The sequence below is a fragment of the Pipra filicauda genome, unplaced genomic scaffold, assembly GCF_003945595.2.
Source record: "Pipra filicauda isolate LSUMZ 115617 unplaced genomic scaffold, ASM394559v2 scaffold211_size2331000_pilon, whole genome shotgun sequence".
Lineage (NCBI taxonomy): Eukaryota > Metazoa > Chordata > Aves > Passeriformes > Pipridae > Pipra > Pipra filicauda.
This window is the reverse complement of record NW_024104323.1, coordinates 1,426,767-1,446,656: the sequence shown is the minus strand read 5'-3', so window position 1 is coordinate 1,446,656 and position 19,890 is coordinate 1,426,767. Positions and strand designations below refer to the sequence as shown.

General features: G+C 40.9%; 1 protein-coding gene across 1 annotated transcript; it reads right to left on the bottom strand.

Annotated features, from left to right (window-relative positions):
* Positions 1 to 1,794: 1,794 nt before the first annotated feature.
* GDPD1 (glycerophosphodiester phosphodiesterase domain containing 1) lies at positions 1,795 to 19,218 on the bottom strand. Its single transcript, XM_027744903.2, has 10 exons — positions 18,738 to 19,218; positions 14,458 to 14,500; positions 10,916 to 11,051; positions 10,219 to 10,264; positions 9,569 to 9,687; positions 7,553 to 7,642; positions 6,745 to 6,878; positions 6,515 to 6,574; positions 5,706 to 5,757; positions 1,795 to 5,167 (listed from the first exon to the last, which is right to left on the bottom strand). The coding sequence occupies exons 1-10, from the start codon at positions 18,871 to 18,873 to the stop codon at positions 5,045 to 5,047; spliced, it is 939 nt and encodes a 312-aa protein (XP_027600704.1). The 5' UTR covers positions 18,874 to 19,218; the 3' UTR covers positions 1,795 to 5,044.
* Between the last annotated feature and the right edge of the window lie 672 nt (positions 19,219 to 19,890).

Here is a 19,890-nt window from a genome sequence, read left to right as displayed (position 1 = left end):
TTTCTGAGCATTCCCAAATTCTATTTGCAGCTGGTGCTACTGGCCTTGTCATTGAGATAGACAGGATCAGATGAGGTTTCTTCTTCATTTGTAAATTGGGAATATTTCAGACTTTTTCAGAAACATCCTCAAGCACTTCAGGTGTTTCCATCAGCGACAGAAGTAGTTTTTCTTCCCTAACTCACAGCATTGTTATTTTAGGTCCAACAACCTGTAATTGTTCCCCAGTCCTTCATCTCATCCCCTAAAATCACCAAGACATCAGATGTGAGGCTGTAAAACTCGTTGCCTACAGCTGATTCCTTCCCCCAGGAAAATCCCAGGGTTTAGAAGTGGGAATTCCACCCTCCCTAAACCCACCGTCCAGCTCAACCAGCCCCAGAAAACTCGGGACCTGCAGAGCTGGACGAGCCTCCGGTTTTAAGGCAGCTCTGCACTGCAGGTTCCCCATCCCTCTGGCTGCTGGGAATTGCCGCGTGGAGCACAGAGCTCCCTGGAAATCCAGCGGGAATGCGCGGGGAATGCGCGGGCTGTGGCGGCCTCCTGCGGCAGGAGGACGGTAGGGACGGACCCGCGGATTTGTTCAGGTTTGGTGGCTCGTGTTTCCTCCAGCATTTCATCCGTTCTCCAGGGATTTTATCCGTCCTCTCTTGCTCATCAGTGGAGAAAAGTATATTCTGGATATTCTTTAAAATACCTGCACTTCGAGTCTTCTTGCTCTGGGTAAGAAATCCAAATTTCTTGGATTCTGAAAATCTCCTAAATCATGTTTGCTTTATGACAGGTTACACAACCTGAAGTGACTGCAGGCAAACACTTTCCATCTTCAAAAACTGTAACTACTCGTTAATGCTTCCCAATTCCATCTTCTGGTTTATTAACCACTTGGAATGTGTAATAAAAAAATAAAATACCATCCAGAGCAACCTGGGGAACCCTCTCATCACCCTGCCCAAATCCTTTAAAAGTTACTGAACACCATTGCATACAAACCTCCACTTCACCTAACAGGAACCCCTCAAGGCTTTAAAATTACACTTGACCTTAAAACCTAATATTTAATGTTATTTAATGAAAATCCAGTAGGAAAGCTGGAAATTTATCTCCAGGACTAGAGGGAATGTTAACCTGCTCATCATCAGACAGGACAACAGAGTGTACAGAAAATCCTGCAAGTGGAATTCCTGTTAATACAAACTCAAAACAGCTCCTTTGCTGTTCCCAAATCAAGCTGTCGACCCCCAGAGGCTGTTTATACTCATTAATCCATTGATTTTTCATTGATCATCCCCAATCTTACCATAAATCTCCTAGAAAAGGGAGCAGGTGGAAGACATTGTGGGGGAGACAGAAAAAGTGTCCTTTGGACATCACAGAAAGGAATAATTTAAAGGGTAATTTAAAGGCCACAGTAAAACAATTTAAAGTGTAAATTATCAGCTCTTCACTGTTTCAGAGACAAAATAGATGAATATTATTAATCAAGTAAAAAACCAGCAGACACAGCCCTTTTGCAGTGAAGGTTCTCATTTCAACCTGCAGTTCCTCAGCATTTTCACTCCCCCATTCAATTCAGGTGTGATTTACATAATAAATAGGATGTGACATCATCCACAGCTGGGAACTGCTACACTCTGTAATTAAACTAATGAGTCTGATGTCTAGAACCAGGCTGCACAAGGTGATTTTGTCAGTGCTTTCAAAACCTGACCTGTAATGTTACAAATGTGCACCAAACCCAGGCCATTCATCAGCAAACTGGGTAAACACCAAACAGCACATTTAACACAGGACCACCACCAAAAGCTCAACATTTACTACACTGCAAATATAAAATCATCATCACAGAAATGAGGCTCTTAGGCAAAGAAGTCACAATTAGTGTTTAAGTTTTAGATCTTTTATGAGCAAAGACGTTTCCATGTGTCACATTTCAAAAGCGTCGATCTTACTTTACACAAAAAGAGAAAACCCTTCCTAGCTTTGGAGCTACAGAGGGGCACAAGGCTTCCTGCAAATTAAAAGTGCATGAAATACACACATCATCCTTCATACATCAAATATTCTGCAGCAGGGTTGAGAACACAGTAAGTGTTAAAACAATACTTAAAAGTACCTGAAAAGAATCTCCCCTCGAAGAGAGAGATCAACTGAACATCCTCCTGGACAGTTGTGCAAGTTCCCAACAAAAGCTTTTCTGCACCAGTGGGTTAAAAAAAAAAAATAAAAAAAATCACACAGCGAGTTCTGGAATATTTAAAACAATTATTTGATACAGCAAACATTCAACAGTTGCCTCAAACCCCTGTTATTTTGTCACAGACAGTTATCATGGCCTGAGCCCTGGGCATTGGTGCTCAGATCATCCACGAACCATCATCTGTCTCAAGAGACCAAATTTTAGTCTTGTGCTAAAGCCCAAACAGGTGAATGGATAAATTCAGCAGCTTTTCCAGCACTGAATCCCTTCCCTCCCACGTAACTTGCCTCACTTGAATTCCAGATATTGAGCAGCAGATTTATCCAAGGTCATGTATAAACAGCACAGTCAAGAGCTACAGCAGATGTGGGAAGATTGGTTGGGTCTAATGGCTGAAAAATGTGTTGAGCATCTTTGAAGGCAGAAATTTCCAACACTGCTGCTAGAGAGGAAAAATACTAAAATTAAAAAACTACATCTGTGTTTTGCCATTCAATAAAGAATAATGCAAAATAGTTTATTTAGTCAGTGATGGGGGGAACTCGAGAGACAAACCAAGTCATCACGTGTCCCTTGAGAGATTAAAAATGGTATTTTAAAACTTAGTTCTTCCTAGCCTAAAAAAAAAAAAAAAAGGTTTTGATGTGTAAGTGCTATTTGGTAGAAACCTCTAAAACCAGAATTATCTTTAATTGAGGTGCATGTGTTGGAAATTCAATAGCAATAAAACTGAGCTTAAGGAAAACACACTGCATAAAAACTGCCTGGGGCTACAAACTGGTATTAACCCAGATTAAGACAGAAAGATGGAATTTTTAATTTACTTACTGAGCTGCATATGGAGCCTATTCTATAACTATTCTGTGACTTCTAGAAAGGAGGCAGAGCTATGACTTGACTCATTGTTAGAACTTATCTGACCAGACAGAACTGATCTGAAAGGGAAACAAAAAAGCTTAGTACATAAAAAATAATTTCATCCTTTTTTCCCCCTGAACAGTTTAAGAAGATACTTTTTCCTCTCTTCCATTCAATAAGCAACAAGGGTGATTAAATCAGGAGGAAATGGAATCTGCAGTCACCTTAACCAGGCAGATATTGAAAAGGACACCATTAACTCATTTGCCACCATCAGTAAAGTCACTTAAATCCCAAATTCAGTAGTTTCTTCCATTTCATCCAACAGAAATATTCCTCAGAAAGGAACTGTAATGCAGAAACAAAGCACTATCCCTGCAGATGGATTTGGCTTTCCAGCAGCCTCCTCACAGACATCTGACACAGCAAAGATGCTCCACGATGACAAATCTGGGAGGGTTCTTGCCCTGCCATATCTGAGCTACTAAGGGAAAAATGACTTTCCAAGTCCTCCTAGCAGTGAGTGTACCTTGCAATGAACACACTCCTGCATCTGGCCACTGTATTTATTATTGAAATCCATCATTTTCATGTGAAGGGAACAGACACTGCTGGAATAAAAACTAGTGTTTAGTGATAGTCTCTGCTGATGAAATGACTGAGCTTTATACATGGCATTGGGTACAGTTAAGCCACAGGAATTAAACTCCTTCTGACCCCTCAAGCACTGACATGGGCACACCAAAGCACAGGGGCACTGCAGGCTCAAACCTGTCTGGCACATGGATACCACCTGCTCCCAAGGACAGGGCAGCATGTGAGGGTATTCCAGAAACACCCTCCTGCCTGATCCCATTCCACAATCCCTGGGGTTTCCTGGCTTTTGCCAGGGAAGTTATTTCCATGTCTCTGCACGTGAACTTTATGGCTATTGAGTGGACTTCTGTGGAGAGCAAAGATTAAAATTTACACACATACCAGACTGACACTTTCTCCCTTTATAGATAAAAACCTGCTTTGGGTGAATTCATCTGATAGGAACTCCTGACCAAACTTAAGTCTTCTTTGGTCCCTCACCCTAAAAACGATTTCCTGTTCATCAAAATGTGCAAAAGACTTCCAGGACATTGTGTTCCTTTGTGAAAAGGCTATTTCAAAGTGAGTGTAATCTGGGGTGAGTGCATTCTGCCTTTCTGGAAAGCCACACACTGCCATGCCAAGGTCAGCTCAGACCAGGGGCAAACCTGGAGCCTTGAGCTGGAACTCAGTGTCAAACCTAGATCCTGGCTCAAATACTGAATTTAGACCTTGACCAACAAGTCACAGTATTACCATCACATCACAAAGGGTCTAAAACCAGCTGCAACTCAAATCCAGCATTCCTGCCAGGGAGAATAACAGAGTCAATCCATCTTGACTGAGTTCATTTTGGCTAAAAAGTGACCACTTTTACTGACTGCACTTCACAGGCTTAAACCACCTGACCACACACAGGGTCTGCTTTGCTATTTCTCCTGTGCCTGTTTGGTTTTTTTTTTCCTTTGCTCTACAAGTTACCTGAAAACTAAAAGCAACACAAGAAATGCAAACACACAGGTTACACTTCCAGAAATTCTCCAGTTTCTGCTCACTAGGATACAACTGGAATAACTGACATGTCTTGACACCTGTGTAGGAACACTTGTGACAGGTAAAATAATGCTCATTATCTCCAGGTACCCAACTCTCTTCCTAGTCATCACAATTTGTGAAGTGTGCCATTGCTAAATGAGCTATTTACAGATGTAAACTATGTGGTTACAGTTGTAAAATAAATAGACAACCTTTACATTAGGTAGTGACTTGACAACAAGGTAAACAGATCATCCAATTACATCTTTCCAGCAAAATGATCTGTGGATGCTGCCCCCATTTTTTTTTTTTTTTTAATGAAGAAAATCCTTGGCTCACAATCTATTCTGCAAGAACTTCCTCAGTTTTCTTCTTTTATGCTGGATAATTATGTAAAAACTCCTTCAGTTTTGTGGGATAGTCTGTCATCACTCCAGTTGCTCCAAGGTCAAATGCTCTCTTGTATTCTTGTTCTTCATTCAGTACCCAAATGTACACCTAAGATGGGATAGAAGAACAAATTATTACAGGAAATACTAAGTTGTTTTGTTTATTTTTAAAGGTGACTTTTGACCTCAGTTGTTTCATGTGAGACAGATGATGCCACATATTTTTAAAATGATCAATTATTCCCTTATGATGCCAAAGACCTGCACACAAACATGCCCTTCCAAGAGGGACATTTTTTAGTGGTGGCTCCAATTCCATTTCACCAAGACTTTAGATCTTTCTAAAAGTCAAATAATATTCTGTGAAAACTCCACAACAGGTATATAAACAGATTTTTAGGCTTCAATTTGAAATGGGGAAAAAAAAAACACCAAACCAACCAAACTTAGAAGGATTTAAATTAAAAAGCCTTTTTCCAAGCATACCAATCTTTCTTTGCAACCACAGAACTGCAAACACAAGAGGAACTAAAAAGCCATTTATCATCCCAGCAAGACAACAGAACACGTTGGGGAGAACATGAACCCACAATTAATCAGTTCTCACTGGGTTAAAAGCACATTTCTTTAGCTTTGCCCCACTGTACCTGAATGCCCCGAGCTGTGAGGTGGTCAAACAGTGCTTTCCTCATCAGCAACCTGTGGAAAAGAGAGAGAACTTCAAACACACATCAAATTTCCAATGTCTGTTGGTGCTCTGTAAATATTTCCACAAGAAAGCGAACAGAAAGCTCATTACAGAGAAACTTCCTGTTCAGGCAGCTCCAGCCTGGTTAATACTGACACCCAGAAATCTGCATTAGCTCTGGTTATTTTATCAACCTGCTGAAGCCTAAAATCCAGCAGACAAATCCTTCACCCCTGGTACCACATCTGATGAATCAACCCTCTTGCTTTCGGAAGAGATTTTACCCTTCCCACCAAAAGACAGGAAAATTCCAGTGGCCACTTGAGAAATTAAACTAACACGTGTCAGAGGCAGAAGCAAGAGCCAGGAGACACTCCCTGCAGCCTCAGAGCCCGTGACTAAGATCCCTCTGAAGCACTGATATCCTTAAAATGCAAAGTGTTCCTTGCAAGGCAACCCTGACAACGTTATGGAGCAGTCACATCCATGAAATCTGCATTTAATTGCATGTTAATCAGCTGAACACACTTCAAACCAGAAGTTAAATAGGCTCAATGCCCACTGTTACTGCACTGCTCCAGAGTATGAAAAATAAAAGCATACAGGACACCTGCATAAGATTTCAATACAATTTATCCTGACAAAGAGCTGGAAAAACCTTTAAAAATATAACACACAGTTACAGCAACACCTAGTCTTAGTTGCTTAAATCAACTGTTAATATAAAGGCAAACTACAAATAAAAATTTAATCAGATGAAAATCTTACGTGTCAGCCAACCAGATAATGAATTTCTGGCTTCTTGACATCTTCTGTGGCTCTTTCAGCCTGTCGAGGAAGAAGAAATAAAATTATCAGAGCTCAGATTAAAATATGATTTGAGATGTTCCTGCAAGAGGAACACACAGAATTAATCTTGCCCTTGCTCCAATTAGAGCAGTAATTTCACTGACTGAGACAGTGACTTGGAATTGGGTTACACTGGGACTGGGACTCACTTGAGGATGATGGAAGGCATTGGAATTTCAAAGAATTCCTCCCTGAAGGGAATGAAGGGCAGCAGGCCAGTGTAGAAGAGGCCAAGGAGCAGGAGGACACGCTGGGCACAGAAGATGGTGGCAATGTCAGAGTTCTGCAGGAACCAGGAAAGAAAGATTCTCAGTTATCTTGGCAGATTGTCCAGGCTGCTGCAAATAAATTAATGCATCGTTGCATGTTTAAAATTTTAGGCTTCAATTTGAAATGGGAAAAAAAAAACAAACAAACCTAGAGGGATTTAAATTATAAAGTGTTTTTCCAAGCATACAAATCTTTCTTTGCAACCACAGAACTGCAAATACAACAGAACTAAAAAGCCATTTATGATCCCAGCAAGACAACAGAACATCATCAGTGCATGTTTAAAATTTTTATTAGCTGCACCTAAAGATTCAGCTGCCAACTCCTTATCTATGAAACTCTATACATATTCCTGCCACCAAACTTGAATTTCTCTTTCTGGCAACTTGAAATCCCCTGGAATAAGCACAATTTTAAATTCCTCAGCACAAGAAGGAATAGAATTACATCTGCACAACAGCCTTATACTGATGCAACTCTGTCAACTCGTGGCCACATCCATTATTTTCATGAAAAGAAACAGACAACAAGCAATCCTTAGAAAGAAAAATTGCCTTTTATCAGATGAATGATGTGCAAAACAGGCTCTAAGGATGCCTGGCATAAACCTGTAATGCCCTTTATTACATAAAACAAGAATAAAACATGATTAAGGCAAGAGCAAAGCTCAGCTGGGCTCCTTCTCACCTCCTTGAAGCACTTGGACACGATCTCATAGTTGACGTTGCCCCAGACCGTCAGGTGCTCCCGCTTGTACTGAGTCACCAGCTCGGACACCTGCGGCACAGAGAGCACAACTGCACAGGGGCATTGGAAAGCAGGGGCCCAGGGGCAAATCAGGGTCAGAGAATTTATAAAAATATATGTGTACCCATAGATTGATAAAAAATATTTATATCCAAATATAGATAAAAGTATAATCTATATCGAAATATAGATAAAATCGATTTCTATCCATATATAGATAAAATCTATTTCTATCCATATATAGATAAAAATATAATTTATATCCATATAGAGATAAAATATAATTTATATCCACATAGAGATAAAATATAATTTATATCCATATAGAGATAAAATATATTTATAACCATATAGAGATAAAATATATTTATATCCAAATATAGAAAAAATATATTTATATCCATATATAGATAAAATATATTTATAACCACATAGAGATAAAAATATAATTTATATCCATATAGAGATAAAAATATAATTTATATCCATATATATAGATAAAATACATCTATATGCATATATAGATAAAATATAACTATATCCATATATAGAGAAAATAGATTTATATCCATATATTTTTTAAAATATAATTTATATCCATATATAGATAAAATAAATCTATATCCATATATAGATAAAATAAATCTATATCCATATATAGATAAAATAAATCTATATCCATATATAGATAAAATAAATCTATATCCATATATAGATAAAATAAATCTATATCCATATATAGATAAAATAAATCTATATCCATATATAGATAAAATAAATCTATATCCATATATAGATAAAATAAATCTATATCCATATATAGAGAAAATAGATTTATATCCATATAGAGATAAAAAATATTTATATCCATATAGAGATAAAAAATATTTATATCCATATATAGATAAAAATATCATTTATAGCCATATATAGATAAAAATATCATTTATATCCATATATAGATAAAAATATCATTTATAACCATATATAGATAAAATATATCCATATCCATATATAGATAAAAAATACTTATATCCATATATAGAGAAAATATATAATTTATATCCATATATAGTTAAAATATATTTATATCCATAGAGAGATAAAATAAATCTATATCCATATAGAGATAAAATATATTTATATCCATATAGAGATAAAATAAATCTATATCCATATAGAGATAAAATATATTTATATCCATATAGAGATAAAATATATTTTTATCCATATAGAGATAAAATATATTTTTATCCATATAGAGATAAAATATATTTTTATCCATATAGAGATAAAATATATTTTTATCCATATAGAGATAAAATATACTTTTATCCATATAGAGATAAAAATATAATTTATATCCATATAGAGATAAAAATATAATTTATATCCATATAGAGATAAAAATATAATTTATATCCATATAGAGATAAAAATATAATTTATATCCATATAGAGATAAAAATATAATTTATATCCATATAGAGATAAAAATATAATTTATATCCATATAGAGATAAAAATATAATTTATATCCATATAGAGATAAAAATATAATTTATATCCATATAGAGATAAAATATATTTATATCCATATATTTAGAAATAATTATATCCCTATATTTATAAAAATATAAATCTGCTCTGCTTGCTATTTTTCAACCATGCAAATTACTACAAGAAAGAGAGTTCTGGTCTCTCTCCCATCTTTGGATGGTTGTGATGCTTTGGTTGGAAGTAAACAGGAGTTCAGGAGAAGAGAAAAGAAAACCATCAATACAAAAACCCCTAAAGAATTTAAAAATAAAGAGTATCTGCTGCCACCAACTCCAAGAAACTCTTCTTTTGGAATGTCAGCATCCCCAGAGGTTGGACTCAATGATCCCAGAGCTCTTTTCCAGCCCAGCTCAGTCTGGGGTTGTGTTTCATTCCCTCTCAGGTTTTTCCAGGTACCTTTTTGATCAGCACATTGTTGTTCATCTTGATGTCAATGTTGACAGGGGTTGTTGGGAATGCCTCAAACACCTCCTCCAGGAGGGGGATACGGTTGTCCTCCCCCTCACACTGACACTCTGGGGAAACAACAGCCTTGTCACTGCTCAGGCCACTTTGAATAAAAGCTGAGTTGTCACAGCACTCCTTACCTTCAAACTTTAAAAAGTATGAAGTTATCACATTTTTAAACAAGAAAAAAAATGACTTTATTCAACTGAAAATATGACAAGCTCATAATGAAAATGCCCTGAGCACATTGCATATTTAGGTTTTAACTTCATGAAATTCAGACGTTATTTAGCAACAGTAGGAGTGCAGGCAATGCTAAAATCCTGAAATAGCAAACACAGCCTCAGTTACCACACACCAAATGCAACGGGATTAATATGAAAAAACACCAAATGAGAACAAAATTTCCTTCTGAGCTTAAAGTCTTACCTACAGTAATTACTGTGCTGGTTTTTAAAGCTGGGATTGTATTTTAGGTTTAAAACCTACCAAGATGCTGACAGAAGAAAAAACACTTTTATACTACAAAACAGGAAACTGCCATACTATAAAATGGAAAATTAGTTACTGTAAATTGAACCAGCAAGAGATAAACTCACCTTTCTGAAATGTGACATCCAACTTGCAGAGATACCGTGGAAGTTCCTTAAAAATAAAGGGAAATGGAACAGTAATTCAAATGCAGGGATGTAACCATGACCTTCTCCAAAAAGACCAAAAAACCCCTATAATTCATAAGCCATTTATCCCTAAAGGCAAAAATAATACTTTTTTTACTATCTTCTCACCAAAGAAGTGATTTAGTAGCAGCACATTCAGTATTACTTGAATTACTGGCCTTCTTAGATTTGTGTTACCTGCAGCTGAATAAGGCAAAACATTTCCAGATGCCTTCCTGAAAATTCTGAGAATTCCACTTAGATATCAGATGGAAAGCTCTGTAAGACAGAACTTTTACAAATGGGATCCATCTACCAGTTTTCCCAGTAAAAATCTGGTCATACCAGGGGCAGCTTGTTGAGTTCCCTCGCTCTGCCATCAGAAGAGGCCCCGCTCCAGGGAGCCATTCATCCCACCAGAGGGGTTCTTCACCCTCTGCAATGGGCCAGGTTTGAGCCTCTGACTGCACAGGCAGTTTGGTGAACTTTGGGTTGGTTTTGGTAAGACAAGATGAATCCTGTCCTTTGGTTTTGGGGACCAGACACACACACACACACACAAAACCTTCCTGCCCACCCCTGCCTCTCTACAAACTCATTTTTAAGCATCTCCCATCACATTTTCTGCTCAACTCACAGAGTATTTGAGGTCAGAGATGTTGACATCCACTCCTGTGGATCTCTTCAGGTTCTCATCATGGGACACAACCACTTGCTCATCCTTAGTCAGGTGACAATCCAGCTCCAGCATGTCTGTTCCTAAATTAACAGCACTGCAAGAAAACACACGTGTGCTTTGTCCACGTCCAAATCCAACATGTCATTCCACAAAATGATCCCACTGGAAGCACTTCAGATGCTTTAGGATGCAATGGATCCTCACAAGCTTGCTGCAAACAACTCTGCTGCAGTGGGAAGCTGATGCACGAATAAATAATGAATCAAAGATGGGATTTGACCACGGGAGCTTTGGCTCCATCTTCCATAGGAATCAGCCTGTGGAAGCTGTGGATTGCAGCCTCAGGATTGAGAAACCTACTCCTAAAGTATTCTTTCAGAATTTGGAGTGTGATGTTCATTAGTGGCAGCACATTTACCACTGGAGGAAGTGAGCTGTTGTTTAAGAAAGTAATCAAATTTGTGGTAACAGAAACAACAAATGACAGGGATGTGAAAGCCTTTTTTTTTTTTTTTTTTTAAACTTGATTTCTGTCCATTCCTGATTAATGTATCAGGAAATTAGCTGTAGGACTTTCAGGCTCTTGGCTTTTTTGGGTAGCAAAACAACCTTAAAAAATTATCATTTTAAAGAAAAAGTTTTAATTTAAATTTAAAGAGAAATGAGCCACTAAAACATCCGGTCATATTTTTAAATAAAAATAGCTATTCCTGTTCCAATCCACTGCTTTGAAAAGTTCTAATCCAATCCCAAATCCACTCCACAGTAGCTTGGCTCACAGGAGGAGTAAAGCAAGCAGGGAAGTGGCAATAACACTGAAGAAAAAGAAGCACAAGAAAGCTCACACCAGAACAGAAAAACTAACCTTTACTGCAATGAGAAGGGAATGGCTCATTTAATTAGAAAAGATCCTCAGGAGGTGTCATTCCAGCAGACAGATAAAAGTCTGAACACTTCCTTCCAAACCCTGGGCTGTCCTTTTTATCCACCCCTGGGCAAACCTGCAGCCCCTCTGAGCTGTGCCCACGTGGGACCCAAAGCTCTGTGACCTCAGTGACAGCCTTTTCCTCACGGGATTTATTGTCTCACAGGCCTTAAACATTCACAAATGCAATAAAAACCAACCAACCAAACAAAAAAAATAATCAGAACATACCCCCTTAAGTGTTTAACACAATTTCTGGTCCAGCTGGGATAACGACCAAGAGGAAGGTTGTCAAATTAAAACCAATTTGTGAATTGTTTTCCAGTGCTGCTAATTAAGAATTAGGAGAGGAACAAAATCCTGTTACATATGGAAGAATCACAGGCTGTTCTGGGGGATTTTTTTTTTTTTCCTCCTGAGGAAAAGCATCTCCAAATCTGCTGCAGGAGATCTGCCAAACTGGGAGAAGATGTTCCCATCTAGTACCACATATTATCATTTAACCAGCAAAATTTATTAGAAATATTAGGGCTTGAGAAAGGCAGGGCCGGTGGGAAAGAGGAGAACAACAACTTTCCTTGTTAACAAATTTGGGGATTTGCCAGGCCCTCGCTGCTAAATCAGCTTCCTGAAGTGCTGAGCTTTTCCAGCTGGAAATCAGTTTGTTCTGCAGCTCTGTAATAACATGTCAAATCCACACTGCTCCAGAGAAGGCTCCACGTTCAGAGCCTCATGTGGAGTCAGATCCAGCTGCTCCAGAACTCCAGTGGTGAAGGAGGCTCACATTTGCAAATTAGAATGAGAGTGCTCTTGCTTGAAATTAGTTATTTTAAAATCTAAAACCAGCACAGACTCATTTAAATGCAGTATAACATGATTACAGTCCCCCCTCCCCCCCAAAAATAAAAAAATCTATCAGGCATTTTATCATGCAAAACCATAAATACAGTGTCTCTGGTACAAGCAGCTTTTATTTGATTTCCAGGATATTTGTAAATTAAGCTAATATAGAACTGGAAATTGCCAATAAGGCCTCCTCCCCCCATACACTTTGTTTCTAGACTACTAAAATAATGTCTTCATTATCATGCAACAGTATTAGATAATCTCTAATCACTGTTAAAGTGCAAATAGCATAAATAAAGCTCTTGTCAGTACTTAGATGACTGTCATTGAGGCAAAACCAAGGGCTGCAGACACACATTCTCTTCTGGATTCAGCTACAGCAATAGCCAAATATTCCTGCTTGTCCAAACCTGCAGGAGCAGCTCCTGCAGCCACACCCTGTCTGTATTCACCTAAAATCCGATGGATTATAAATCCATCAGTTCCCACCAGCCCTCTGAGCCAATCAGGATAACTTTCCACCATCCAGATCAGTGATTTTCTACCCCATTCCTTTTACTTGTGGAGATGGGAATGAGCAGATGGGAAGGACAAAGGTTTTGCCCCTTCACAGGGGGAGCCAGAATTTCTACTGCCTAAGACAAGGTAATTGCTCTGACTGCTTGTCTGGCTCTGAACTTTGCTATTGGCACCTGTGATGAGTTCAAACACTGGACCTCAAAGCATTTGTTACACTACAGCTATAAAATAATTAAAGTGATCAGAAGAGAGTCAGATAAAAGCCTGTATTATCACACAGACTCCTAGCACAATCCTTGCTCCAAGCACTACAGCTTATTTCTGGGAATGAAATAAAAGTAATGAAAGTGTAACTTCCCTTGCAAGAGCCCTTCATGTAAAGAACCAGCATGATATTAAATGAAAATTAAGAAATGGTTAAAAAAAAAAGAAGAAGCACTTCCCAGAAGGGCTGGTAGCAGGCTTGAAGAAAGGCAGGCCAGCAGGAAAAAAAGAAAACCACACAAAACTATGCTGGGCTTCCATGGAGATAGAAAAATAGTGCAGCACTTTCTTTTCTTTGGTTGGGAGAGCTGGCACTCCTCAGGCTGCAGGGAAACAGCAAACTGATGAGGCCACTCAGCACAAAGCAAATTATAAAACCCCAAAGACAACAAAGAGAAGCCCACATAATTTTGTCCCTTCTCATTAGCAGCTGGAGTTTGAGATATGCTCCTTTTTCAAATGCCTTTGAGAACCTTATTAGAATTCACTGCTTAAATGCTGGAGGCTTAAAAGGCTTTCTGGTACCAACCCCATTTTAAACCCCTGGGTAAGAGGTTTTCACAGGTTGCGTGACTGAAGTGTATGCAGGGGGAAAAAAACATGACATTTTTAGCTTTATAATGATAAATAAACTAACAGGAGTAATCACCATTAAACACAGAAGCAGCACTGTTTCCTGTTTTATGAGCTAGCACAGGAGATCAGGCCCCAGGGGTTCTATTTCCATTTGTTCTTGTGTACAGATCCTAATTTGTGGTATCCCAGCTCCTCCTGATTTAAATGGATATTTGGCAATCCACAGGAGTCATCCAAAGGAGAGATGGCTTTCAGAAATAGGACACTGCACCCCAAAGAGCTGATGGAAGTCCCACCTTCCTTGATTGCTTCACTCACTAAAGACACTGAGAACACCTAATTTAGGATTATAGCTTCCTTTTGTACTCACTGGTGAAAGGCTGCCATTGTGTTTTCCAGGTTCTCTCCAGCACCTACAGAAATAACAGAAATAAAACATGTATAAAATCCTTTTCCTCCCCTCCACCCCACTGAAAATAAATTTTAAAAACAAATGGATTTTAAACATGTATATATTTTAAGGCAATATTTGGAGGAATGAGTATGAAGCTCGAGTCAGAAATCCCCGTTGCCACCAACCTACTGGAGAGACAGGACCTTGTCAAGGTAAAACAATTAAAAACAGAAAAAAAAAAAAAAAGATAACTTAGTTTGGATTTGTGTGACACTTTGAAAATACAAAACAAAGTGTTTGTTTTACCAGAGGTTCTTCCTCAAAGCCACTGTATTTGGCTGGGGCAATGTGCTCCACAAAAAGTCTATTTGAGAGCTGATGGGAGGAGTAACAAGAGGAAAAAAACTACAAAAAAAGCACCCAAGCCACTCTAAAGCTGATACTCCCTTAATGTATAACCCAGCTGATGCTCAAAGAGGTGACAACCTCTTTTTTTCAGTGCAAGGATATTCCCCAAACAGCACAAATCTGTCAAGAAAGGTTTCTGCTGATAGCAAAGGGAGATTCCCACAGGAGGAATATGAAACACATCAGCTGTTAATAAATGAAAGGACAGACAAATAAAGTTCTCTCTCAGGCAGGAGTAAACTCTGCAAACTCTGAGCCATCATTCTCTGCCTAAAAATCCTTATCAATCAGCCCGATTAGGGACTGGAAAAGGTTGTGCCTTCTCCCTTCCTCAGAAAATTGGCAGTATTATAGACTGCAAACCAAAACCTCCGGAGGATGCATGTGCTGATGAGGATATCTATGCAAATTTTAACTGCTCTTTGACAGTAATGAATGACAGACTTTGTAAACAGCAATTACAAAAGCTCCAATTAAGGCCTTGCCTATTAACAAGACCTCACCAGGACATACTTACCCAAGCCTGTGTTCAGTTACTCAATGAAAGCAATGCACAACCAGCAATTTAAAATTGTTGTTCTCAGGTGAGCTGCCATTGGGAGGTTTACGAAATGAAAGATTTTAACTCAGAACACAAAGGCAAAATCCGCAGGGTTTAACATAAAACAATATGGTAAATCCACAACAGCTTCTGTGGTTAGACATTCACCAATATTTTGTGCAATTTGATTGCAGAATTAGGAATTGTTCTGGGATAGAGAAGAACACAAAAACCTCATGGCATCCATGTGCTGATTGCCCCAAAGATGGGAAAGCCCTGCACAGGCCCTGGATGCTTAGTTACCAATTAACTGCAATAATAATAGAGGTGTTTAGATAACTTATCAACTGTGGTAATACAGCCCCTACATCCTGAATTCTAAGAGAGGGAGGGAAAAAACCCGAGCCAGTCTTCAGTTTGTGAACAAAAGAATAATATCCTAACATTCCTGGGCAGAAGTTTTCCAAAAATAAAACCTGAAGTGACTGATGCAACGAGTCACATGTGAGGGAGGTAGATCTGGTGACTCAAAGGCCTGACTTGGGTCACTGAGGGGAAATGAGGAACAAAGTTGAGACATCAGCTGGAACAGGAATTCTAGATCAGCAAAGTGGCTTTCACAAACCACACCCAGCAGGAGGAACTCCACAACCCAGGGATTTGATGGACTAAATCACCTTCTATCCTGGGCTCACCAAAGGGCTTCTGACACTTCCTCAACTGCACCTGCAGATCCCCGTGCTGTCACATTCCCAGCGAGGAACCGACCTTCCCCAGCATCCCGTGAGCCAGAATGGGAACATCCACTGGCATATTCCCACTCTGAAAGCACCACCATGGCCCAAGAGGGAGTCAACCCCCTGCACTGGCTCAAGGAGATGACCCTCAGAGGTTTTTGGGGTTTTTCCCCCACAGGAGCCTGTTAGGAAGAACTCTGCCAGCAGGTCAAGGGAGGTGATTGTTCCCCTCTGCTCACACACCTGGAGGGATGTGTCCAGTTCTGGGCTCCAAAGTGCAAGGCACCCATGGATCTACTGGAAAAAATCCAGAGAAGGGCTGTGAGAATTAAGGGGTGATTCTTTTGTACAATGAGAGGCTGAAGGGGGTGGAATTGTTTTGCTCTGTTTGGAAAACAGAGGCCAGGAAGGATCCTACGATGTCTAAATACCGGATGGGAGGGAGTAAAGACAACTGAGCCAAACTCCTCTTGGTGGTGCCCAGGAAAAGGACAAGAGGAATGGGAACAACTTAAAATACAGGAATTTCAGTTTATAAACATAAGAAAAAAACCTTTTTTATTGCAAGGGTGATCAAACTCTGGAAGAGGCTGCCCAGAGAGGTTGTGGAGCCTCCACCCCTGGAAGTACTCAAATCCTAACTGGACCAGGTCCTGGTCCACCTGCTCTGGGGTCAGACACGATCATCTCCAGAGGTCCCTTCCAACCTCAACCATTCTGTGTAAAAATCACAATCCTACCCTGTCTCATAGACCCTTCAACCCAGGGCTGCTGGCACTGACAGAGGACTCCAACACAGAATATCAAGATTTAATTATTGTTCTCAGAAATGACCGATTTTAAAACGATGCAGAAGTAAAGAAATAATTGAGGGACGACTCCACTGATGAGCTACAAAATAAGAAAATACTTGCACAAAGAAGTGAGTGAAATCAAAACCCTCAGACTCAAAATACTTCACGTGCAAGGTTTCATCTCAGAGAGGAAAAAGCCGAACAAGTTAAGTGTTATCTTTATCTCCCAAGTTAATTGGAGTAATGCAATGGGAAACCTGACACTGCTTCTAAAGCTACAGCATGACTAGAGCCTGAGGAGAACTTAAGTCCCACAGGAATTTATATTACAGGGTAAACACCCCAGAGAGTAAAGAGCAGGTGATCTTCAGCCTGGGCCAAGAGCTGCTGAGATGTTCAGGGCTGTGCTCCTGCCTCGGGTGGATTTCAAAGGATACATGTGGACACAGAACAGCCCACAGACCGTGGACTTTGCCTCTGAGTGCCTAGGGAATAATCCCCCCTTAAGTAAGGCTTTCCTGTTGTTCTAATGGAGCTTAGAGCAACTGGCCCAAACAGTTGCATTGGAGGCTTAGGGCTGTGTATCTTAACTAAGGGCCTTGCAAGGAAGTGAGAAGAGAGGATTAAGGAGATCATTTCATGTCCCAACAAAGTCGCCTGCAAGTTTTTTACCGCTTGCAAACCACACAAACAAACAGGTAACACTTGAAATAAAGAACTTTGTTGCTTGAAGGAAAGCACGTACCTACCAAGAAACAAACAGCGTATGTATTCCACACCAAAAGGTGCATTTTATGCTATATTCGAAGACTATAAAGAAACTTAAACTGCTGTATAAACAAAAGGAAAGAAATGCCAGTAATAAAAACTATAAAGATCAACTCTAGTTTTTGTATTGTAATGATTCCAGGCAGAGCATTAGTTAAGGACCATTGTCTAGAACTGTGATCAACCCCTGCATAAACTGGCTCAGGATATGGTATTGAAAACTGTTTAAATTCAGCCTACCTCCCACAGAATATTAAAAAAAAATTACTAGAAAACTGACTATTTCCAGAGATTGAATGAGGCAGCAGAGAAAAGCACAGAACTGATCTTCGCAGAACAGGAAAACAAAACTTGCCGTATTTTTTTTTTTCCTCCCAGTGCTTCGGAAAAGGTGGAAGAAACTTTAAAAACCTGACTTAGCTATTGTAGACAGAAGCAGCGAGCCGACCCACAAGGCCTTGGCACAAGGAGGGGACAAGACTCTCAACCTGGATCGGTTTTACCAGGGCACTGAAATAGTCACCGCCTGCAACGCCAAGGGGGGCAAGAGCAGAGTCACAGCAAATTGTGTTTCTCCTGAAAAGCAGAGAGCAAAGCAAACAGGAGGTTGGAGGAAAGAAAATTGATCTTTTGCACCTCATCCAAGGCACAGCCAGAGGTGTCTCTCGTTAGGGAGAGAAAGAGCAGAATACAGACTCGTTAGAATTAAAAATATACATGTTCGAGAGGGGAACAAAGCGAAACAAAGCTGATTTCGGCCGGCGCCGTTTGACTTCGGAGGTTAATTCGGCGCTGAGACGAAGCGCTGGTCAGCAGGTGGCACCTAAAATTAGGCTGCGGGAGGAAGGTTTAAAGGGAGCCCCGCTGCGAGCCACGGGCACAGGGGCCGGGGAGGGAGAGAGCAGCATCCCGGGAATGTGGGAGCACCGTCCGGGGGCCGCGGAGCCCTGAGGAGCGGCGCAGGGCGGGAAGGGTTCCCTCCCCTCGCCCTCCATCCCCCTCACTCACCGCCGCGGTGCGAGATGTGCCGGCAGCGAAAGCGCTGCCGCTTGGGCCGGTGGAGCAGCCCCGGGCACTTGAGGAGGAGCGCGGAGGTGAGGACGTATCCGCCCAGCGTGGAGAGCACGTAGAGCGTGGCCGACATCCTGCGGCTCTGGTCGGTTGCCCCCCGTCCGTGTCCCGGTCGCCGCCCGGCGCCGCTGCGGGACCCGCAGGCTCTGAGGGAGCGGGAGCCGCTGAGGGAGCGGAGCCTCTGCGCCCGCGCAGCGGGGACAGCGGAGAGCGCAGGCGCGGTGCGCGCCGGGCCGTGAGGCGGGAGCGCTCCCCTCAGCCGCCGGCGGCTCTTATCAGAAACCGCTTCGCCAAGCGCCGCCGGCAATTCTTGTTTAAATTAGATTAACGCGCTTTAATTTCCCCGTCTCGCCGTTCCCGGCGGTGCCCTCCCGCTGGGCAGGCGGAGGGATGTGTTTTTTCCACGCCCAGAGCCCGCCTGGCGGGCCCGGATCGTCGCTGTCAAAAAAACCTCCACTTTGCAAATGGTGTGGGCAGTTCTCAGTTACACGCTTCGATTTCCCACCTCGCTGCCGCTGCTCCCTCCTCGCAGGCGGAGGGATGTGATTTCCCCACCCAGCCCCTCAGAGATGTCGTATTCCAAACAGGAGGGGTGCATTTTCCCCACCCAGCCCCTCAGAGATCATAGAACGGTTTATGTGGGAAGGGATCTCTGAACATCATCTAGTCCAACCCCTAACGTATTCCCAACGGGAGGGATGCATTTCCCACGCCCAGCCCCTCAGAGATGTTTTATTCCAAACAGGAGGGATGTGTTTTTCCCCACCCCAGTCTCTCAGAGATGTCATATTCCAGACAGGAGGGGTGCACTTTCCCCACCCAGCCCCTCAGAAATCACGGAATCATAGAACGGTTTGGGTTGGAAGGAACCTTCACAGATCATCCAGCCCAACCCCTAATGTATTCTGAACGGGAGGGATGGGTTTTCCCAACCCAGCCCCTCAGAGTTGTCCTATTCAGAATGCGAAGGATACGATTCCCTCACCCAGCCCCTCAGAGATCATGGAATCATAGTATGGTTTGGGTAGGAAGGGATCTCTAAACATCATCTAGTTCAACCCCTAATGTCACAGTCCTAATGGGAAGGATG

Excerpts from the sequence above, each read along its gene's own strand:
- GDPD1 (XM_027744903.2), bottom strand. The coding sequence starts at position 18,873 with ATGTCGGCCACGCTCTACGTGCTCTCCACGCTGGGCGGATACGTCCTC. Across the intron at positions 14,501-18,737 it reads GCACATCTCGCACCGCGGCG|GTGCTGGAGAGAACCTGGAA; the intron begins GTGAGTGAGGGG and ends TTATTTCTGTAG. Across the intron at positions 6,575-6,744 it reads ATGCCTTCCATCATCCTCAA|GCTGAAAGAGCCACAGAAGA; the intron begins GTGAGTCCCAGT and ends CTTCCTCGACAG.